A 24,324-nucleotide genomic window follows, 5' to 3' on the forward strand; every position below is an offset into this window, starting at 1 on the left:
CAAATCTGGTGCCTTTGCCCTGGGTTAGAGCTAAACAGTTCTTGTCAGGAGGGCCCTCCTGGCGGAGAGGGGAGTCTGGGGGCTATCACTCCAGAGGAAATCCTGCGAAATGTTCTCAGCGTGACTCAGAGACAGGTGAGGTTCTGGCGCGACAGGTCTCACTTTCCAAACACCTAGGCAACCTTCGCCAGCTCAACCCTGCCTTACCCTGCGGGCTCCCTTCTCCGGAGACCGGAGGATGATCTTCCGTCCTTCCAGCCCCACCCCAGTTCTTAAGAGTCCCAACAAATTATGACTAGTAGTCCTTCTAACGCGGACAAAGCAACACAGAGCTGGATAAGTGAACATCAACGGCTCTGGTCTGTACAAACACCTCTGTGGCTGGTATCACATGGGATCCTCACAGGGGGCAACACAGGAGGCAGAAGTTATTACACTCCCCTTTTGTAGATGAGGAAAGTGAAATCCATAAAGGATAAGATCAGGAATTAGAGGCAGAGCCCGGACAGAACACAGGTCTCCTGCTGGCCGGCCAGGGATTTTCTGCCTTTGTAGCACTTTTAGAACTGGAAGAGACCCAAGAGATTATTTCGTCCACCCTGCTTCCTTTTATAGAGGAAGGACTTGCCCAACGGTCCACAAACAGGAGGCAGGTCCTAAATAAATCAAGATCCTGGACTTCAAATTCAGGGCTAAGTAAATATGGGAATAATGTAATCACCAAGTCACCAAGTGAGTCTCAGAAGGTGGAGCAAGCAAGGGAGCAAAGCCCCTGGAACCTGGCACAACTGTCCCGAGGGATGTTAAACCTTTCTCCTGGAAAAACTGGGTCTGGCCCCAGCTTCCCCAGCCTCCTTGACTGACCTTTTCACTTCCTCCTTCCCTTCCCTGAGCTCCAGAGGAATCTTGGGGAGAGGCTGGGATGGGCGGGAATGGGAGAGCAGGTCTGTGGAGGAGGCAGGTGGGGTGTTGGCTACTAGGTGTCGGCTTGCCTCACCCCCATGCTCCCCTTTTCCCCCACTGCATCAGCTCATACTATCAGCTGGGATGCAGCCCCATCTTAAACACTGGCCGGGACCATTCAGGGTGACAATTAAATAGAACTTGTATAAGAAATGGATCCCATTCCCATAATGGTCACATATTTTGGTGGGGTGGGGAGCAGTGTGGTACAGTGAAAAGGACACAGGCTTTGAAAGGGGCTGGACCTAATGGCCTTTCTTTCAGCACTGGATTGATGACCAGACCTGGATCTGTGATCTCTGATGGGCTTGCTCCAGACAGGAGCTACCAAGAGCAGAGGGAAAAGATGCTCTGTCCCAGCTCCTAATCTATTTTGCCCAGGAGAGAGGAGATAGCAGGGAGTCTGTCTGTTTTCTGGCCCCAAAGTCAGCAGGGATCAGATCTATAACTTGGCTACATCCTGCTCTAAGCACTGAGCAAGGGAGAGTCAGTAGATGATTCTTTCAGTTATTGTTGATCCTGGAACAAGTCACAAAAGTCTCTGTCAAATGAGGGGCTTGGGCTAGAGTCCTTCCATGCACTATCTAAATCCATAATCCCAAGAATGGGGGTGTCTGCCCCAAAGCCAAGAGAACATGGGCAACAGCAGCACTTAAATTCAGAAATGGAAATTGAGAAGCGTTCTGGGGACTGGTCTGTAAAGGTCCCGTAGGGTCAGGGAAGGAGCCACTCCTCCAGTGGAGCTGGATAACCCCAGGGAGAGGGGGTGAGGTTAAGGTATCTGTTTCTTCACTAGGAACTAGCTATCATTCCTCTCTCCCTGGGGACTCCATGGTATGGACTTCAGGTATGCTAGAAAGCAGGGATGGGCTAAGTGACTCATTCATTCTCTCCTGCTACAAAATTGAGGGGGCGGGATTTAGGGGTGAGGAGTGGGGTGGGATGGAAAAGGAAAGGCTGGGCTGACCATGCCCTTTCCCCTCAAAGAGATAAGTAACATTCTTACTTCCTTTAACTTTGGTGAGCCTCAGTTTACCCACTGGTAAACTCAGAATTGAAATTTCAAGGCAACAAAGTTGCATAGAAAAACTTTGAAAAAAATAAAGATTAATAGGACTGGATTCTAATTCTGACTCAACTAGTAACTTCCTGAGTAGACTTGACTAAATTACTTAACTTTTCTGAATCTTAGTCACTTTGTATGTAAAAATAGGAATAAGACTAAATATACAGAAGGGGCATGATTCAGGGGAAAGCAAGAAATAAAATCTGGCCCAAGTCTTGGTTCCATAATCTAATAGCTATTTGACTTTGACCAAATAACTTGTCTTTTAATCTTCTCTTTATCCTTTGTAAAATGTTAAGGTTTTGTTTTGTTTTTTTAATCTGCAATTGGGCTTTCTTTTAAGAACAAAACAAAAAAGCATCCCCCCATCCCGTTTGAAGATTCGTAGCTCATTTCAAAAAGGGTGCATCAAAGTTATTATCCTCTGTTATTAAAATAAAATTTTAATTGCTGTCTTTTGCTTTTATATCTGAAAAAATGGGGATATTAATCCTTGCACTGACTCCTTTCAGAGCTGTAGTGAGGATCCAATGAGCCAATGCCCCTGAAAGTGCTTTGGAAAGTCTAAAGTTCTGAACTGATGGGAAGGGCATGTGCTCAGTGGGACACAGAAAGCTTTAAGCAACTGGTTCCACAAGTGGTCACTGGGAAAGTTGGAGCAGGGCAGGTTGTTGTTGGTGGTTTTCAAATTCTCTAAAGTTTAGCCTAGAGGTTCTTAATCAGATGATTTGTGTATCCATATATAGTATATTATATACACATATATCCGCATATATGTTTATATGCACACATGTGAGAATAAGTACATAATACACAAATGCATGTGTTTATATGCATTACATATGCACATGCACTATTACAAATATGCAGGTGTGTATATTATATATTGTACACATATATACATATTGCACAGTGTATACATGTATATGTATATGTAATGTATGTATATGTATACATATATATGCAATATACATATATAATATATTACACATATGTGTACATGCATATACAGATACATTGCAGTGTATTATAATGTATGCATACATATACACATAATATTGTGCTACACGCGTATGTGCACACATAGAAAACATGCATGTATCATATGTTGCACATGTGTGTATCATGTACATACAGATGTGCATTGTGTGATACATTATATCATACCTATACATGTATACATAAATGTAATAAATTGTATATTGTGCATGTGTGTATGCATATATAATATATTATGTTATACACATATGCATATACAGACATATGAAATGTATATATAGTATATTGCAGGTGTACATACATGTAGTATATAGATATGCACAGTATGTAAACATTGTGTACCAATACATGTATGTACACATACATACTCACACACATATTTATAATATTACATGTACACATACATATATGCTCGTGTATTTGTGGTGTTGTATGTATTGTACATGCATACATACACAAATATACAAATACATATCTATGCATAATATATTGCACACATGAAAACATGCACACATTTAGATATACATAGTGTGTATTATGCATGTATATATTTACACATCATAAGTATGCATATGTATATAGTATATTTTATATAACTTACATGTATACATCCTCATATATATGTATAATATATTATGTATAAAAATTTATTCACTAACTTCTAACTGAAATTTAACATTTGATTCTGAGAACTCCACAGGTTCCAGCAGACTGGGCAAAGGGATCTAGGATGCTAAAAACCTCCGGTCTAGTGAACCCCAGAGGCTAATGTCTAAAATCGGAGGCTAATGACAGTTTCTTCTGGCTCCTTAGCAGGTGAATAACTTGGCCGGCCCACACGGGACAGTGTCCCCGGCTATGGGACCAGAGGGAAACCTAGAAAGCTATGATTTGCTTTAGCACATCTTAGGCCCCTTCTCTCAGACTAGAGGTATAGAACTGGGGGGGAGAGGTTAAAGGGGGAGTGTTTGAATTTGAGGACTAGGCCCTCTCAGGTGGAAAGCTAGATGTTAGCTCTTCATGAAAGAAAAAAGCAGATTTGAAGTGAGAAGACCCAGATTTAAATTCTGCCCCATGACCAACTAGGTGATTTAAAGGATCATAGATTTAGACTTGAAAGGACCCAGAGACCTAGCCCACCATGAAGAGGATAAAGAATGATAATGAAGCTGGGGCCCCACCTGGAAGGGCAAAAGAGGCCTGGGCTTGAGAAGCACAGGGAGCTTGGCAGCATGTGCCAAGAAGGGAGGTGCCGGTGCTCCCTCAAACCAGGTACACACTCCACTCCACCCTTGCCAAGTCCCAGCAGATTCCTGAAGCTATCACACCCAACCCCAGGATGTTTACAAACTCCTGAACCTGGCCTTAGCACCCACAGAGAGGACTCTGTCACACACAGAAAGGACCCCTGAGCCCCTATGCCCAAATCCAGGGGCAGGGGAAACATGGACCTACTCATGGACTGGACCCGCAGTCACTAACCCACCTTCCCAGGAAAGACCTGGTCTGGGTACCAAACTTTGACTAAGAATTGTCTGGATCAGGGCTTTCTATCCTCAGAAGCTAAGACTCCTGACCCTACCCAGGGGGCTACTTATTGTATCAAAACCTTAAACTCATACAAAGCCCAGAGACCAGCCTCCTGCTGCAGGGGGTGGGGCACTGACCTGGCAAGGGACGGAGCTTTGAACAGCAGCATGTGGTACAAGAAAGCTGTCACATAGAGGCAGCAATATATATATATATATATATATATATATATATATATATATATATATATATATATATATATATATATATATATATAATATTACAGTTCCATATCCGGGTGACCTTGAGTAACTCATTTTTTTCCTTGATGGAAACTTTCACTCCTCTCAGTAAATTTTGGAGATCTGACTAGAATAGAGGTTCTTAGCCTTTTTGTGTGTATTGGGCCCCTTTGGCAATCTGTGGAAGCCTTGGACCCCTTCTCAGCATAATATTATTTTCATTCACAATAGAAGGAAATGCTAGGTTTCAGTTAAAGGTTAGCACACACACAAAAAGGCATTTTCCCCCATCCAAGATCACAGACCCCTGAAATCTGTCCACAGTTTCCCTGTGGGATTCATGGGTCCCAAGTTAAAACGCCCTGGACTAAATGATCTTTGAGATCCCTTTCAGCAATGAAATCAATGATTCTGGAGGCTGGGCTTGGGAAGTGTGTCTCCTATAAAGGACTTAGCCCAGGTTCCCCAAATAGGGAAGGAAATAAATTGTCCTACTCATGGGGAAATAGAAGGTATCAATAGTCCTGGAGATGAGTAGGGAAAGGATCCCCGGAAAAGGGTGTTTGCCTGCCCTTCTGGTAGCTGGTGGGGGAAGGAGGGTGGAGAAAGTCAGAACTCAAGCTATGGTGTAATCACCCTTTGGTGTAACCTTGGAAACTCCTAATAAATCAGGGGAATGGGGCCAAGGCAGAGGGTGGGGCTGGGGCCCAGCCAGGAGGAAGTCTCCTAGCGCTGGGGCCTGTTCTTCCCTTTTCCTGAACAGATTAGCTATGATTCCTGACTTCACCACCCTTCTGGCTCTCCAGGATCCAGCAACCCCTTTTCCCATTTCTCAGCCAAGGCTCTAGACCTGGAAGGGAACACCTTTAGGTCATTTGGTCCCCAGGTTATAACTGTTTTTGTGCCAAAGACCTCTTGGATAATCTGGTGAAGCTCAATACCCTGGAAAACGTCTTGCTTTCCTTCTAATTGATGTTGAATTTCAGCTAAAAGTTAATGAAAATAAAGTTGTATTTTTTCCCCATCCAAGTTTGCAAACTCTCTGAAATTGGAAGTGCAAGTTATAAAACCCGATTCTAATCCAATCGTCTCACTTTTCAGATGAGGGAACTGTGGGCAAAGGGATTTGCTTGGGGTTGAGTCATAATACTTAGAGGGGTAAAAGATGTGACTCTAGAACTTTAAGGCTAACTCCTGAGGGAGGAATAAAAGGATAAGGAGTCTATCCTCAAACTTTGCTCTGGCTCCCTTTAATTTTTTCAGTGGTGGAATGAGCCTGACAGGATTCTGTCCCTTGTGCACCTCAAACAGTGGGTTCACCCCCTTTTGCCCCCATTTTCCCTCCCCCCCTCCCGCTCAGTCTCTTCCCCCTTCCTCTCCTCACCGGATCTGGGCAGTAGCTCTGGGGCTGAAAGAACTCCACTCCCCGCTCCACGCGCTCCTGGTTGGCCGGAGACCCACAGCATCTCTCCATGCCATTATCAATGAGCTCATCCAGTGTGCTTATGGAAAAGGCGCAGACGGCGGATTTGTGGCGCGGGACCCGGCTCCCCTCCCGGCTCACCGCAAAGGCCCCAAACAGCACTTTCTGGCCCTCAGGGACCCCCAGACCGGTTGCCAGCGAAGACCCCACTCTGGCCACGTGGGCTGCCTGAAGCACATTGTAGGTTTGCTTCTCCAGGCTGAGCCCCTGTCTCCTGCGCCGCCTCTTGTTAGAAAAGCGGCAGTCAAGGACCAGCTCCCTGTATTCCCCCACGTCCGTCTCGGTGGCACTCAGCCGCACCAGTCGCGTCTGGAAAGTGGTGAGAGCTTTCAATGACTCTGGCTGAACGGTCAGGAAATAGACATGGCCGCCAGAGTGGAAAGTGTAGACGTATTCGATGGGATAGCTGGCCAGGTACGCGGGCAGCACAGACAGAGCTGGAGAACTGGGGGCAAAGCCTCGGAGGTTCGACTTGAGCCTGCGGATGGACACAGAGTGGGGGCTGTAGCGGGAGGCCACCGTCTGGTTCAGGGTGGAGGCCACATAGAAGTATGAAGAGTAGCCCAGCTGCACCACAGTCACCTGGGTGCCCAGGGGGCTGGCTATGCAGTCTGGGCAGTCCTGGGGACGATTGGCCGAGGGGTCCCAGAGGCAGGAGGTGTGGCCCAAGCGGGGGGCCCTGTCCGGAGAGTCCAGGTCGTGGACAAAGCAGCGGCCTAGCAGGGAAGAGCCACAACTATAGAGCCAGGGCTGGTCAGGGTCCAGGACCAGCACAGCGTTGTCTGTGTCTCCGCCGGGTAGTGAGGATTCCGACCAATTACAGGCTGCGCAGGCCTGGCAGCTAGGGTGGCCGGCCGGGCCCGTGACCAGGCTCTGGAGCCGCTCCAGGTTGGCACTCAGCATGTACAGGTGATTCCTAGTGGCCACAAAGATGACCTGGCCATCGCCATAAGCTGTCACCCTTTGAATGGGGGCAGGAGCCTCAAAACTGGGCACCACATATTGGACGCTGAAGTTCCGGGAGGCGGCGTACGGGATCCGGGGACATTGCCAAGATTCCTCTAGGGAAGGTGTCCCCTGTGCCAGGAGGAGCAGCAGCAGGCAGAACGAGAAGGACCCCATGGCGGGGAGGGAGGGGGGTGATTGTCAACTGGGCCAGGGAGAAGGCGTGGCAGGCTTCATCCTTCTTGGGCTAGGAGATGAGGAGAGAGCAACAGAAGAGGATCAGTCCCTGCGAAAGAGATCTCTGGGGCCGGGTCCCCCAGCTTTCCCTCCTTCCCATGGCAGTCAGTGAATGTTCAGGACTGGAGTCATGGCAGAATCTTCCTTAGGAAAGGAGTTCCCAGAGCAGGGTCTCCGGAGGAGTGGGAGAGGAGGGCTGGCTTTCAACTCCCTTGGGCAGGAATGTCCCTAAGATTCCTCCCCAAAGCAGGTCTGGCCCTGAGTGTGGACTCATCCTCTCCTCCCTCTGTTCCTCCTCCCCCCCTTCCCAAGGAATGAGTCCCTGGGAGCCATACCTGAGGTAGGGGCAGGAGCTGGAGGCGCCAGCCACACACAGGAGACAGCTGCTCCAGTCTCTGTACTTCCAGCCTGGCCGCCTGAATCACTCACCTGTGGCCTTCTCGACTCGGGCAGAAAAAAGCTAGATCGGCCCTGCAGGCGGGGCTGGGGGGCTGAGCCCCGCCTGAGAGGGCAAGGGGGCGGAGCCAAGGGGGAGGAGCAGCGGCAGGGGTGGTGCTCCCCGGATCCCGCCCCGCTCGGAGGCCCGGGGATAGAAAGGTCCAAGTCCCGCCCGTGTCCTGCACCCGACCCAGCTAGGCGGCGGGGTAGGGTGGGGATCTGCTCGGGGTTTCAGTCTCCAGAGCCTACTGCCGATGCTGGGGACTGTAGCCAGAGAACCAGAGCCACCCCAGTGGCCGAAGTCAGCCTTGTAGAGAGTCCTGGACCCGGACTCAAGACAAGTTCAGTCCTGTCCCCGCCGGCTCGCTATAAGATCTTGGGCAACTTACAGGGGACTTGGTTTCTCGATTTATAAAATCGAAGCGGTCCAGACTAGCTGATCTCTCACCCCTCTCCCAACCCTAGTTTTTGGAGCCACTGTGGGGCCATTCCTCTCCTCCCCAAAGCGTCCAAAGGAGAAAGAACCCAAGTTGGACTCTGGCCAGAAAGCAAGGAGGACCCTGCTCGGGGAGCCGGCTTGCGAGAGCAGTGACTGGGCGTGGGAGAGAGCCCGGGCAGCGGGTGCCCTGCGTATGTGCATGTGCCTTTTGGTGTTCAGGTCTGGACCACACTTTAGGCTCACAGAAAGTCAGCGCTGGAAGGGATCTCAGGGAGGTGAGGATCCCAGAAAGAAGGAAACTTTCAGGTCATCTATTCCAAGCCCCTTTGTTTTACATAAGAGGAAACTGAGGCTCAGAGAGTAACGGGTTTTGTCCCATTCTATTAAATCAGACTTGGCAAACAAGCTGTGGGCCCAGGCCACAAAGCTCCAGAGTATAACCCAAATCTGCTTAAAATGTAGTTCCTGTTGTGTGTGTGTGTGTGTGTGTGTGTGTGTGTGTGTGTGTGTGTGTGTGTGTGTGTATACTGGGGTTTTCTAAGTCAATATGCAGCCCAGAGGAATCCTTATGTGGTCCCCATTTCATTTGAGTTTGACACTCCTGCATTAAGTGTAGAGTCAGATCTTTTAACTCTACCTCTAGTGCCCTCCATTTCTGTAAGATGCCTGACTGGTACTTGTTCTCCCCTTAAGGAGGGTCCTGAGCATCCTCAAAAATTCTTCCAGGACTCACATATGTGGAAAATGGAGTAGGAATGGAAAGGAGGGGGCCCGGGTATAAAGACTGCACCCAGCCCTCTGCTGCACTATGTGGAAGGCAGACCACTTGGCCCGGAGGAGGGATCACAGGTTTATGAAGAATAGACCATACAGGAGTACAGAGGGAATGAATCTTAGCAGTGAAGAATAGCTGCCATCAGGGTGCCCAGGATGTGGATGTATGTGGATGTGTATGGAGATGTGAGTGGAGACAACTCAGGTAGGGAGGGCAAGACAGATACGATCAGGGTACTTTCAGCCTGACCTGAAGACCCAAAACATAGGTCTGTAGAAGCAAAATCCTGTGCCAGTGAGGTCAAGAGGGCCCTGACAGAAAGAGAAAAATAAACTGGTAAAAGCAAAAATGAGACCAAAAACCCAAACCAGACAAAGGAAGATTGATGGATCCACAGAAGATATACACTCCTCTGAAACATGGGGAAAATACAGGAGAAAGAGAAGGAGGGAGGAGACAGGAGAGAGATGGAAGAAGGAGAGAAGGGAGGAAGAGAGGGAGAAGTCAGAGGAGGGAGGAGGAACGGGAAGGAGAGAGGAGGAAGAAGAAGGAGGGAGAGGGAGAAGGGAAAAAGGCAGAGGAGGTGGGGAGGGACAAAATATCCTGGGCTGAGAGTCAAGTGACTTGGATTCCAATCTTAGGTTTTCTGCTCTTCAGACTGTGATTGTCTCTGTCAGATTCTAGTCTCTGTGTGTCTCTGCCTCTGTTCTCTCTCCCTATCTCCTTGTCTCTTTGTCTCTCTCTCTCTTTTTCTATCTTTGCATCTGTATCAGCAAGAGCAGTTGGCAGGCTTGGCCCAGGGGATACAGATTTTCAATTTCCGCAGCTGAACGCCCCCCTCATTTGGCCGCCTTCCTGGTTGGTGGGGCGGGGGGAACCAGCTCATATCATTCCCTCCCCCTCCCCATGGCTCACGTGTCCTCTCCACCACCAAGGGTGCTGGGAAGCTGACACCGTGTGCCGTTATGTCACATGGGTTCCCTCCAGGAGAATTTGCTTCTTCTCCAGCACACGCCTCACCCACATACACATGTGTAAGAACACATAATCCCAGGGCGGGCAGAGGTGGATGCCCGGGCACACAGAATGCAGACATGCTACACACATGCTTATCCATACAACACAGGCTGCATATGTATGATATTAGGAGCTGTGCTTTTTAATGTGCTTTTAAGATTGGCAAAACGTTTTCCTAACTATAATGTGAACTAGATGCTATAGGTATTCTTTACACTTTATAAATGGGGAAACTGAGGCTTGGGGCTATTAGGTGAACCCACAAGATCACTTCCCGGTGATCATCAAAGTCAGGATTCAATCTCTTCTCTCTACGTAACATTGTCTTCCATATGCATGCACATGTGCATACACACACACACACGAACACACGACTTGGATCACACGATTAATTTTTCAGTCTGGGAACTTTTCCCAGCTCCACCTCTCCCCTCAGCCATGTGGAGTCAGCTGGTTGTCTGGGGGGTGCCTAGAAGCAGGGCTCAGTCTCATCTCTGACTTCTTGCCTTAGTTTACCCATCTCTGAAATGTGCTCCTCAATGCCTACTACCAGATCTTGGGAACGAAAGAACTCAAAGACCCAGGGCTTGGAGATAATTGGAAGGTAGAATCTGGGACTTTCAATCCCTTCCCCTCAAGAGGACGTCCAACAGGATTGGGAACACTCCAAGAACAGCCTCTTTCCTAGTTTGACCTGAGCTTCCCCCATGGACCTCATTTGTCTGTCTATAAAGCAGATTCAAGTTGGTACAAGGAGAAAGTAGGGAAGAGGGGCCGGGGAAGGCGCTAGGGGTGAGATCTAGAGAGTCTCTTTCATTTGAGATCAGAAGACCTAAGTCTGAAACTTAATCCTGCTCCTATCTATGTGATGTTGGACAAGTCAATCAGCATTTACTAAGTGCCTTCTATGTACCAGGCACTGTGCCAAGCAGCAAGGATACAAAGAAACAGAAAAACAAACCCCAACTAGACCCTGCTCTCAAGGAACCTCGCTTGCTCCCAGTTTCCTCATGAAAAAAAGAGGAGAGATTTGATTTATATTACAGGTTGTTAACCTTTGTGCCATTTGTCAATCTGGGAAAATCTGGAAACCCCTTCTCAGAACAAAATATCTTACTTTAGAAAACAGAAAAATTTAGAAAAATACAGAGGATTACAAAGCAAACTACATTGGAAATAGAATTGTCCAAACTTTTTTTAAAAAACAAATTCCTGATCCCCAGTTTAAGAACCCCAGATCTAATACTTAGTAAAAACTCTCCTAGCCATTCTATGATTCCTACCAATTTTCCTCTTTCTGAGAAAGACATTTTCCAGGGAGAATTTCTAGGGAGAAGACTGAAGGAAAGGCAATATCCTGTTCTGTTTGGCTTGGGGGGAAGTGGAGGAGGAGGCAAGTCAGAATTCCTAATATCTTACCGAAGGAATTTGGTTGCATAGTAGAAAAAGCCCTATTCCTGGAATCTACCCAGGATTAGCTGTGTGACATTGGACAAAATCCCATCCCTCTCTGAGCTTCCTTTCCCCTTGTCTGTAAATGGTAGGGGCGCGGTATTATCTCACAGAGGTCTTTTCCAATTCTAACAACTCTATCGTCGCTTCCCCCTCCCTGCCCACCCCCACTCAACACCACTTATGAACCAGAGAGCCTCTTGACAGTCTCCTTATTTAAAGAGGGCTCAAGGCAGAGATGGCTCAGCTGTTCCCCTCACCCAGAGCTTGGGAATCAGGACCCCCAGCCAATGGTTTTTTGTTTTCCCAGGCAGGATTGCTGATTCCCCGATGCCCATGCATCCCTGCAACAGCCAGATTCCCACCAGCCTCCAGAGAGCCTTTCCCCTTCTTCCCCTAATGGAGAGGGTTCTCACACAAGTGGGTGCACATAGACAAGATTAGGGCTTGGGTGTGTTCTAGTGATTTTCACTATTGTGCCTTAGACTCAATTTTTCCTTCTGTAGAATAGGTGACATTTCTTGATGAATAAAATTGGGATGGGGATGGATGTGAGGGGAATCTTTGAGGAAAATGGTTTTATATTCCAGGGACAGAACTAGCTCAGGCTGTGTGGGATGGGAGTGGGGTGAGGGAATTAATCCTATTCAGTTTTTCTCCTTAAATTACTCCTTCCTAAATACCACAGAATGCTGCTTCCCTCATGGCCTTGCTCCCCGGAATTAGACATTCCATTTCCTCAGCACTGAGGCATTTAAACTCTCCCAGCTGCCCAAGTAAGTACTTTATATGTATTTATATAGAAAGTCCCAAAAGTCTTGGTGCAGTATAAAGCTATTATTAAAGCTGCTTTAATAGCATAAAACTACACCTTTAGTTTTAAGCTATTAAAGTTTTAATAGCTTAAAACTGCACTGAGACTTTTGGAATACTATACGTTTAGGAGTGTATATTATTTGCTATTGGGATTGTGTACCCCCTTCTCAAAGCAGGAGTTCCCGGAGGATGGGGCTATATCACCAATCCCATCATATCTCATCCACCTTGTAAGGACTCTCTAAAGGCAGAACCAATGTCACTATTCTTAGGTCAGGGCTCCCTAAAGAGCTGTCTCAAGTCTATAGGATATATCCCTGATCAAACCCAGTACTTTAGATTCATCATCTGCAGGATGGCAGTGGTCCTATATGTCTACCCTAAAGATACCTGCGAATCTTCTCCAGGAATTCTCCCTGGGGAGCTCAAAAGCGAGTCCGGCCCAGAGCCATCATCTAGAAGATCTTGGCTACAGGTACTGATAGCTTCCCTGCTCATCCAGTTCATCAGATCTGCAGATGACAAAAAACTAAGTAGGCTACTAACAATACTGCTAGCTGGCATTTCAGTACCATTTTAAGACCAGTTTAACACTTTGTATACATTATTTCAGTTAACCCAAATAGCAACAACCCCGTGAGGTTTACACTGTTATTATTCCCACACCCCAAGCAGATGTGAACAAGGAAAGATGACCTCAAAATATTGTGTATTTATTTATTTATTTATTTATTTATTTATTTAACTGTAGAGCCATCCAAGGGCAGCCATCCAACTGAACTCTCCCAAAATTCACAACTTTAAAATAATGACTCAAATCAAATTTTAGAGAGGCAGAACCAACAAAAGGTCAGGTGAGACACTTTTCTGGTCTAAGAAAACTTAAGAAGATGGCAGGGAAAGTCTGTGACATCAGTAGGGAGGTTTATCTGGAGCCCACATACCTGTAGCTACGGCAGCAGCAACTTAGGGGCTCTCAGCTGGGAGACAGTAAGGAGATGGGATGACTGGTCAGAAAGAGACTACAGGGAACCCTTTGATGGCACTAATTATAGCTGGCACTGGAAGCAAGGTTCACAGTCTCATCTCTGACTTCTTGCCTTAGTTTACCCATTTCTGAAATGGAGAAATAACTGGCAACTCTATTGCCCATACACAGTTCTGGATTATAGTTCCACAGCTCAGAGGAACACTGGTAGTCAGTCACAAGGGAACAGGAGCTCTGGTCACAGCTCCAGAGTAAAGAGGAATATTAATGTTTGTAGCTACCCCTTTCTGGGTTAAGACCAGATCACAGAAGAGCAGTGGCAGAATCTTCCAGATCACACTACTTTGAAAGCATCAAATACACAGACCCTGAGAACTAGCTCTGAAAACAGCAGCACAAAAAAAAGCCAGAAGCCTACGCACTAAAATGAGCAAAGCCCAACTTTAACATAAAGTTCAGTCAAGAAATAGTCTAGAAAAAAAAATTAACAAATAGCAAAAAAAGATTTTTTTACCATAAAAAACTACTACCGTGGTAGAGAAGACCAAGATATAAACTTGGAAGAAGACAACAATGTGATGCAGCTACCAAAAAAAACTTAAAGAAAAATGCTAATTGGACGCAAGGCCAGCAAGAATTCCTGGAACAGTTAAAGAAAGAGATGAGTAGTAGAGAAACATTGAGAAAAGAAATGAGTGTTGCAAAAAAAAAAGAGAGAGAGAGAGAGAGAGAGAGAGAGAGAGAGAGAGAGAGAGAGAGAGAGAGAGAGAGAGAGAGAGAGAGAGAGAGAGAGAGAGAATTAATAGTTTGGTGAAAAGAGGCATGCAAAAAATACTGAAGAAAATAACATCTTTATTGAACATGTTTAATAGACATTGGACCACTTGCCATCTAGGGGAAGGAGTAGAGAGAAGGGATGATGATTTAAAGGAAGGCAGATTAAGGGAAGCTAGAAACAAAATGGACTTGAAGTGGGATAGGATAAAAAGAGAGCAAGGAAGAAACAAAAGAAAATGGGTTGGAGGGAAATCCATAGTAATCATCACTATGAATGTGAATGGGATGAGCTCACTCATAAAATGGAAGCAGACAGCAAAATAGATTAAAAACTAGAATCCAACAATATGTTGTTTACAAGAGACAATAGAAATAGAAAGACATAGTTAACATAAAGTCTGGAGCAGAATCTATTATGCTTCACCTGATATAAAAAAAGGCAGAAGTAGCAATCATTATCTCAGACATAGCCAAAGCAAAAATAGAACCATCTAAAAGGGAAACTATATTTAGCTAAAAGGTACTATAGACAATGAAGTAATATAAAAAAAAAACTTACCAAAAATTCTCTGAAAAAGAACTCATTTCTAAAACATATACTTAGTATATAACTGAGTCATTGTGATATTAAAAAAAAATAACAGTCACATTTCCCTGTTGATAAATGGTCAAGGATATGAACAGATACTTTTCAGAAGAAATAAAAGCTATCAATAGGCAAATAAAAATACTCTAAATCATTATTGACTAGAAAAATGCACGATGAATGGATCAACCATTCTGGAGAGCAGTTTGGAACTATGCTCAAAAAGTTATCAAACTGTGCATGCCCTTTGATCCAGCAGGGTTACTACTGGGCTTATACCCCAAAGAGATCTTTAAAAAGGGAAAGGGACCCATATGTGCAAAATGTTTGTGGCAGCCCTTTGTGTAGTGGCTAGAAACTGGAAATTGAATGGATGCCGATCAATTGGAGAATGGCTGAATAAATTGTGATATATGAATGTTATAGAATGTTATTGTTCGATAAGAAATGACTAGCAAGATGACTTCAGAAAGGCCTGGAGGGACTTACATGAACTGATGCTGAGTGAAATGAGCAGGACCAGGAGATCATTATACATTTCAACAACAATACTATATGCTGATCAATTCTGATGGAAGTGGCTCTCTTCAACAATGAGAGGATCCGAAGCAGTTCCAATTATTAAGTAATGAAGAGGACAGCTACACGCAGTGAAAGAATTATAGGAAATGAGTGTGGACCACAACATAGCATTTCCACTCTATCTGCTATTATTTGCTTGCATTTTTATTTTTCTTCTCAGGTTATTTTTAGTCTTTCTAAATTCAATTTTTCTTGTGCAGTAAGATAACTATATAAACATGCATACACATATTGAAGTTAACATATACCTTAACAAATTTAACATGTATTGAACTGCCTGCCATCTAGGGGAGGAGGTAGGGGGAAGGAGGGGATAAGTTGGAACAGAAAGTTTCGCAAGGGTCAATAATGAAAAATTATCATTGCATATGTTTTGTAAATAAAAAGCTACAATAAAAGAAAAGAAAAGAAAAGAAAAATGCACTTTACACCCATCAGAAATAACAAACATTGGAGGGAATGAAGGAAGAATAGGTACACTAATGAACTACTAGTGGAATAGTAAACTGATCCAATCATTCTGAAGAATAACTTGAAACTATACCCAAAGGGCATATAAAACTGTAAAATAAATCTTTCTTGCATTCATCAGTGGAGTTCTTAGTAAGATATTTACAAATAGGGGCTCGTCCGGGATCCATACTTTATGAGTTCAGGGTGGCCCTGTAGAAGCACAAGGAGACTTGTCTCATTGATTCTCTCACTGATAGATTGTCCAAGATCCCAGGACCACCTTAGTAAGTAAGGTCACTCATGAATCCAGGAATCAGGAAGGGAACTAGAAAAGGTTCTGCAGCAGCCAGACAATTCTGCGCATTCCAAATGTAAGAACACAAACTATCTAGTATTGCCTTTGGTGTCTGGGGTAGTTTATATCATCTGAGGTATCAGATAAGTTAGTAAGATGGGAAATTTAATGATACCAAAGTATGGAAGCTCTTGAAACATACTTCTCATATAATTCTGGAAGAGAGGGGATGTCAGGAAATCTAGAGTTGAGTAAATATTAGTGATCTGGGATCCCTGTAGTGTGGAGATCTCCACACTGGGGTACAGGAAGGATCTGCACAAGAGATGTTTTTACAAGAAACTCTAGGGGAGAAGTAAAGAAGTCCTTTTCCAGGAAGTAGGGAAGGAACAGCTCTGTACTAGAAAGAAAGAAAAGGAATCTAAAAGCAGTTTATGTTTGTGTGAGAGTGTGAATCTGTGTTTGTCTTCTATGTTATTCTCAGCTGAACTACAAAGCCATTTTGGGATTTAAAAGTGCTTCTTTTCTGCATCTTGATGCAAATTTCCTTAAGCTTTCAAGGTCCTTTCCCTAGAAGGGAATGGCCAGAGCTATTGCATGTGGACTTATGTTCAATCCAGCATCTACCAAGAATGCTGCCTTCCCAAAAGCCCCAAGTTCTAAAGTCAGCCCCAGTTTCTTTCCAAATGTGTCCCTACATTCCCCAAATCCCCAGAATTCCAAAACTCTTTTTTGGGGCTCTGGATTCTGTAACAGGTGGTCTATATCCACATGGCTTGGAGAAATCTAGGGAAATCCATTTTATACTTTAAATCTTTCCCCCTTTCCAATACAGCAATTCACATAGGAAAAGTACAAAATTTAGGGTGGAGAGGATCCAATGTCTTTTTGTTCCTAGGAGCCTGTGTCTCCTTCTCAGGTCTCAAATAGCTTACCACCATTTCAAAGATTTTGGGCAATCTAGGAGAATGGTGTTCTTGAAGGGGAAGAAGAGTTTTCTCCCAAAAAATGTGACCTAAATTATTCTGTTTAAATTTAAATTTTATATGATAGAACTACTTTCAATGGATGCATTTGGGAAAAAGATTTTAGAAAAAGGTGTGCATTAATATTGAAGAATTGCTACTAAAAGTTTAAATCTGCATTTGATTTTAACATTTTTTAAAATGGTTATTAAAACACAGTTCTCTGGTAGCTTATCTAAAGAGGTCACATGTTTGTATCTTCTAATTAGATGAAATATGTTGTTTTCTAAATTGTATATTGGGCAAATTGTAAAATTTATAAGTTATTTTTTAAAATTTTGTCAGTTATACCCTTTGATCTAGCAGTGTTACTACTGGGCTTATATCCCAAAGAGATCTTAAAGAAGGGAAAGAGACCTGTATGTGCAAGAATGTTTGTGGCAGCCCTCTTTGTAGTGGTCAGAAACTGGAAACTGAGTGGATGCCCATCAACTGGAGAATGGCTGAATAAATTGTGGTACTTGAATATTATGAAATGTTATTGCTCTATAAGAAATGACCAGCAAGATGATTTCAGAAAGGCCTGGAGAAACTTACATGAACTGATGCTGAGTGAAGTGAGCAGGACCAGGAGATCATTATATACTTCAACAACAATACTGTATGATTATCAATTCTGATGGACGTGGCCCTCTCCAACAATGAGATGAACCAAATCAGTTCCAATAGAGCAGTAATGAATTGAACCAGCTACACCCAGCGAAAGAACTCTGGGAAATGAGTAAGAACCACAATATAGACAATATAGAATTCCCAATCCCTCTTTTTTGTCTGCCTGCATTTTTTATTTCCTTCACAGGCTAATTGTACATTATTTCAAAGTCCAATTCTTCTTGTGCAGCAAAACAACTGTATGGACATGTATACATATATCAAATTTAATATATACCTTAACATATTTAACATATATTGGTCAACCTGCCATCTGGGGGAGTGGGTGGGAGGAAGGAGGGGAAAAGTTGGAAGAAAAGGTTTTGCAATTGTCAATGCTGAAAAATTACCCATGCATATATCTTGTAAATAAAAAGCTATAAACAAAATTAAAAAATAAAATTTGTCAGTTCTGCTGGACATATGTGTAAGTTTTATTAAATCTGGTACAAAGTTATTTTGATATTATGTATATTGTGAATCTTAAAGTATAAAAAAGATGATTTTAAAAGCAAAGGACAAGAAAGATTGATTTGCAAAAGTAACTGATAATTTGAATGGGACATCCAGTTAGAATCTCATAAGCTAAAGCATTGATTTTTAAAATAACTTTTTTTTCCCCAATTGGTGTGTGTGTTAAAATTGTAAACCTGATTGTAAATTATATAAGATCCCTATCCATTTTTGTAATTGGCTATATTATGTCTATTTGGCTATCACTTATGATAATTATGAGATTGCTAATTAAGATATTTGGGATTATTGTCACATATTGACACCTAAAATTGATAAATACTATTGATGTGGATTATGATGTTGGACACAGAAAAAAAAACAGGATGTTAGGCACAGAGAGGAACAGAATGTTGGGCACAGAGAAAGAAATGGAATGTTGGGCACAGAGAGAAAGGGGATGTTGGGCACAGAGAGAGAAATGGAATATTGGGCATAGAGAGAAATGGGATGTTGGGCACAGAGAGGAACAGGATGTTGGGCACAGAGAGAGAAATGGAATGTAGGGCACAGAGAGAAAGGGGATGTTGAGCACAGAGAGGAACAGGATGTTGGGCACAGAGAGAGAAAAATGGAATGTTGGACACAGAGAGAAATGGGATGTTGGGCTGGCACCAAATTATGTGGTTCGAGGACCCCAAAATGATGTGGGTTTTATAGACATCAGATGATGATAGGCACCAAAAGTTGGGATTCAGTCATGAAATATTCACAGTGGCCATTCTCTTTGGCAAAAGGTAGATTTATTTAGAGAAGAGGTTCTAGACAAAATGGACAAAAATAGACACCCTCAACTATCTATCAACATGTTTCTGCAGAGGATAGCCAAAAGTAGATGCAGGACTGTCAGGTTGAAATCCTCCTCCAGGTACTTCGAGAAAGCTGTCAATCACATTTGCTATCATATTCATTGAACAATGAGACCATGATGCACTTATTTGCTCAATGTGTTTTGAAATAACCATTTTCAGAAAACTTGAAGTTAACCAGAAATCTAACAAACTTCTCTTAGAAGTTCCTTGCATTACTAAGCTGTAGAATCTTTGATATAGCATCACAAATTACTTTGCCACATCTAACACCATATACCAAAATAAGGTCGAAATGGATTCATAGCTAGTTTAGGATCTAAAATTTAGGATTATTGAAACTTGCTATCAAGATGAAATATTTTGGGATTATAACTGATACTATTTTGAGTTTTGCGTTTGGGAATGATTATCTGAATTAAGTTAGTAACCCACTATTTGAGAAAATACCATTAAGTTACTTAAATGAATTCCTGAATTGGCCACAAGGTTATAATCAGGCCTCTGCTTTTTCCTCTTATAGCCAATTTCTATAATCAGAGTAAGTGGTCAATAAAAGCTATAAGCACCGTTCAAGTGTGTAGCTGGTTTTGATCTGAAAATATGTAATCATTATAACTTATAATTAGGTAAAATGAGCATGTGGCCTAATCATCTATCTGTTGCTAGATGTATATATCTATATGAAATAAAGTCCTCAAAGGTTTCAAATAATTGATACAACTGTCTATGGGACCTAGCTATTATTTTATTGCTTGTTGAAACTAAATCTGAAACATCTTTAATATGGTTTAGAGAAAGCGATTTTAGTGTATTCAAGTTTTTTTTAGAGGGATGTAACTTATAGGATATTTTGTTACATCAGTAAGAAAGTCAATTTTATTTAAGTTTGTTACTAATATGGGAATATCATTTGTTTGTAGAGTGTGTCCTAAGGCAAAACATGTTTTCTTTTGAATAATTTATATGAAAAGCTGTTGGTCAATCTATATTGGCCTCTGCCAGTCCATCCTGGCAAAAGAGGGGGAACATCTTCTTCCCCTGTTCTGAGTGGTTTTTTAGAAATATTTATTGGCAAAGAGGTTTCACATATGTCTCATATAGAAATCTGGGTTAATCTCTCTATTTCAATATCCTGCTTTAGACAATAAATGAGACCTGTTAAGGAATGATTTTGTGAATACTTCAGTTATTCTAATAGGATTCCCCCTTTCTGAAAATTGCTTTTGGATATTTTACAGATCTTCAGGGAAGATATAAGCACATTTCCCAAGAATGAGGATTCTGCTCTTAGTACTCTCTCATCCCCTTTTCTAGTTTTCTAAACTAAAAGTTTAAAACTAAAAAGTTCTCCAAAAAAGTTTGTTTTCCTCTGGCTTTTGGGCAATTTACCTTAAAATGACCAATACTAGACAGCTCTACTGACCAGCTTCAGGGATCTGACTCAACCTATTAGTTCCTTAGTCAGCTCAAACCCCTCCAAATGGGACCCTGTAGGATGACCTAGCTCAATGTCCATTCTCAGCAGGAAGTAGTTTCAGAAGATAAGATTGTTGCCCCATACCCTAAAGGACTTTGGGCCCCATTTGTTTGGGAAGGAATTAGAACTGGTTGGTGAATAAACCCCAAACTACCCAGTGTATAAGTGGGTTTCCTGTAAAGAATTCATCAATTCTATGAAGAGGGAAGGTTATATAGTATTAATGCTATTTCCCTGCTACAATAGTATTTGGGATTCAGGATGGGGGAACTTGAGTGAAGATTTCAGGTAGTATTACTGAGAAAGATAACTCACAAACAATTCAGTTTGATGCTTGTCAAATTATAGAATTGTAGAGGCTTGACAAGTGCCATAGACAAGTAGGTGTTTTTTTTTTTTTTAATATTAGGCAATAAGTATGTATGTCCTAATAGAGTAAAAGAGAATTTTATGGAACTGACTGTCCAATTTGGAATAATATTTGGTTTGCTACAAGAGCTGGACATTTAGAAGATGCAGATCAAAGAGTAAGTTGGTAAGAGGTATGTATCTCTTAGGAAGATTTGAAATCAAATTAAGGCCTTAAGGCAAACAACAGACACCAGTGCAGGGTAGAATTGGTAAAGTCTGAACAAAAAGCAATTTTTATATTTGTGCTACAGGTTGCCCCATGTCTAGATAGTACATTCCCTTTGGGTATGGAAACATGAGAGTGAATTCCCTCTGTTCCCAAAGATAACATTCCTGGGGAGAATTGCAGTGTTTTGTTCTACCTTTCTCTTAGATGAGGGAATAAATCAGGCTGTACTAGCCCCTTAGCTCTGGAAATCAATCAGTTTGCCTCTCATGGCAAGGTGAAAGATTTCAAAATCTAGGGACTGTCATGGCTTATAACTGGAATGAAACTGAAGGTAGTTCTGGAAATTTCTCAGGGATGAGCATACCCAAGCAAACCTTGGATGCTATTGTGGAGGAAGTACTCTCAAACATGCTTTGCTTGGCAACTGAGTGGGCATCTGTGCACCAATCCAATTGGCTATTCCTTTTACCCTGGTATTCGAAAAAGAAAGTCAAGGATAGTAATTGAATTCAAGACTAGAAATATAGTTAGTTCTGAATTTGGGTCATTCCTACTCTAGTGAGTAAATATTATTGGATAAGTTACACCAGAGAAGCAGAGAAGGAAATAGCAGAGTAGTTAGATGCCACTAGTAGAATGACATGGGAAAATAGAATGACTCTGGAAAGGTTATTGGCAGGAAGAGGAGGAACATGTGTTACAATTAGTAGTTTCACTCCTATTATAGGCCTATCAGAAGAATTAGCCGAGAATTCCGGGACTAATTATCCATTCTGTGTAAGGAGATCTGTGTAGGGATTAACAGACTTTATGAAATGGGATGTAAAAAATAGCTAAATTTGAAGAGTTAGAAAAGGATGTGAAAACATCCTTTGTGAGAAATGGATAGATATTTGGTTTTCACAAATATGAAAATTAAATTGGAGAAATAAAGCATAAATTGGAAGGCTGAGACTCTTAAAGACATCCGGGTATAATTAAGGGTGGAGTTTATCTTCCCCAAAAAGAATGTAAGCTCCTTGGGTATAGAGACTGATTTTTGTAATGAAAGGTGATGGCTTGAGATTTGAAAAGAACCTTTTATTCTTTGCCCTTAGCCCTCCTCAGTTAGCTTCTCCCTTCTAAAGTGTAAGCTCCTTGGGAGCACTGACTGACTATGAAATGAGAGGTGGAGATTCATGTTGTGTAACTTCTGTAACATCCAATTAATGGGGAATCAGGGGAGGGAATTGTCTTTCAAGATAGGAAATAAAATGCTGCCTTTGAAATTTCAAAGGTGTGTCTATTCAGCAAGGCATCCATTCTTGCAAGAATGTAAAAGAAATCTTTCCTGCTCAGTGAGTCTGAAGAGTTATTGGTAAGAAATTTTGTGTTTTACAACAGCAACAACAAAGTTGTAATAATGATTATCTATGAAAAGACTTAGCTACTCTTATCAGGACAATGATTCAAGACAATTCCAAAGGACTCATGCTGAAAAATGCTGTCTTCCTCTAGAGAGAGAACTGATGAATTGAGTGCAAATTGAAGTATAATTTTTTACTTTATTTTTTTTTTTGCTTTTTAAAAAATGTGGCTAATATGGACATATGTTTTGCATAATTTCACATGTATAATTGATATCATATTGTTTGCCTTCTCAGTGGGTGTGGGAGGATGTAGGAAGGAGTGAATTTGGAACTCAAAATTTAAAAAGAATGTTAAAAATAAATAATTAAAAAGAAACCTTGATAGGAGATTTTTTTGTGGTTGTTTGTTTTTATTTTGAGTGCAGCAAAATGCTTTGCATATAGGAGACACTTAAAAAATTCTTAAATTGAATTTAAAACAGTGAATTTAGTCTTCGGAGGTGATAGTCTTGCTGTAGAAAGCTAGGAGGTACAGTGGATACAGTGGGTAAAGTATTAGTCCTGGATTCAAGAAAACGAGTTCTAGTGCCTCTGACATTTACTAACTATATGACATGGGGAAAATCATTTTAGCCTCTATTTGCCTCAGTTTCTCCAGCTGTAAAATGAGGATAATAATATCATCTTTCTCCCAAATTTGTTGTAAGGATCAAATGAGATAATAACATTAAAGAACCTGACATATAGTGAATGTGATACATTAGCTATTATTACTCTGTCCTAGCCAAAACACAACTGGAATTTGCAACAGATTTTAGGAAGCCCATTGATAAGTGTTCTCAGGAGAGCCACCAGAATAGCAAAAGGCCACGAGTCTGTGTTGGAGGAGGATGCATTGAAACAACTGGGGAATTGTCTGCCTAGAGTTCAAAGGGGTAGATTAGCTGTTTTCAAGCCAAGGCTTCCTGGTGAAATAGAAAAGACACGGAACCTGGGTTCTAATCCTACGTCTGCCACTCATATCCCATGGGACCTAAGAGAAATCACTTAACCAAGTACTTTCCCATCTGTAAAATGAGTGAGTCGGTTTGGACGATTTTTAATATTCTTTCCATCTGAAAATCTATGATTCTAAACGTTGGAAGGGTTGTCTCAAAGAAGAGGGATTAGTCCTCTTCTGCTTGGAGCCAGGAGTTGCCACTTGGGTCAGTAAATAGAAGCTGCAGTAGAGGACTAGGCTCCCCCCAGAAGCAGTGAGTTCCCATCACTTGAAACCTTCAAAGGCTGGATTCATTCATTCAACATTGTTAAGCACCTACTAATAGACAAATCAAAACAGATCCTGCTTTCAAGGATCTTATATTCTATTGAGGAAAAACTACACGTACATGAATAATAATAAAAAAAAAACCAAATATCTAAAAAAAAAAAAAAAAAAAAACGCAAGTATGTAGTCATTTGTGGAAGGGATAGAAAGAGGGCATTGGCAACTGGGGGATTCAGGAAAGAGCCAGTGTGGAAAGTGACAGTTGGGCTGGGATCTGAAGGAAGCTATGGATTTTAAGAGGTGGAAGGCTAAGGAATAATATATTTCAGCTTGTGCAAAGACAAGCAAATGAATATCTAGTTGTCATTAAGCAGGCCCTGTGTCAATAGAAGAGTTTGAATTTTATCTTAGAGGCAACAGGGAGCCACTGAGGTTTCTTGAGCAGGAATGGGATACATTCAGTTTGATAGCTGGGCAGAAAGGCGAGTAACAGATGGAGAATATGAGCAAGCCCAGCTCAGAATGAGGGCTCAGTAACCAGGACAGAGATGAATGTTATGAAGGAAA

At 42.4% G+C, this 24,324-nt stretch overlaps 1 protein-coding gene across 3 annotated transcripts in view; it reads right to left on the bottom strand.

Annotated features, from left to right (window-relative positions):
* MST1R (macrophage stimulating 1 receptor) overlaps nucleotides 1–7,954 on the bottom strand; it is a 29,510-nt gene extending 21,556 nt beyond the window's left edge. For 2 of the 3 annotated variants that reach the window (XM_074283298.1, XM_074283296.1), the window contains exons 1-2: nucleotides 7,801–7,954; nucleotides 6,185–7,475 (exon numbers count right to left, since the gene is read on the bottom strand). In XM_074283298.1, coding sequence (XP_074139399.1) covers nucleotides 6,185–7,405 — 1,221 coding nt within the window. In that variant the 5' untranslated portion in view covers nucleotides 7,406–7,475; nucleotides 7,801–7,954. Of the gene's footprint in view, nucleotides 1–6,184; nucleotides 7,759–7,800 lie in introns of those variants that run through there. The other variant, XM_074283297.1, reaches the window with a different exon arrangement.
* Nucleotides 7,955–24,324: the final 16,370 nt, after the last annotated feature.

This window comes from Sminthopsis crassicaudata, chromosome 1 (genome assembly GCF_048593235.1).
Source record: "Sminthopsis crassicaudata isolate SCR6 chromosome 1, ASM4859323v1, whole genome shotgun sequence".
NCBI classification, from domain to species: domain Eukaryota; kingdom Metazoa; phylum Chordata; class Mammalia; order Dasyuromorphia; family Dasyuridae; genus Sminthopsis; species Sminthopsis crassicaudata.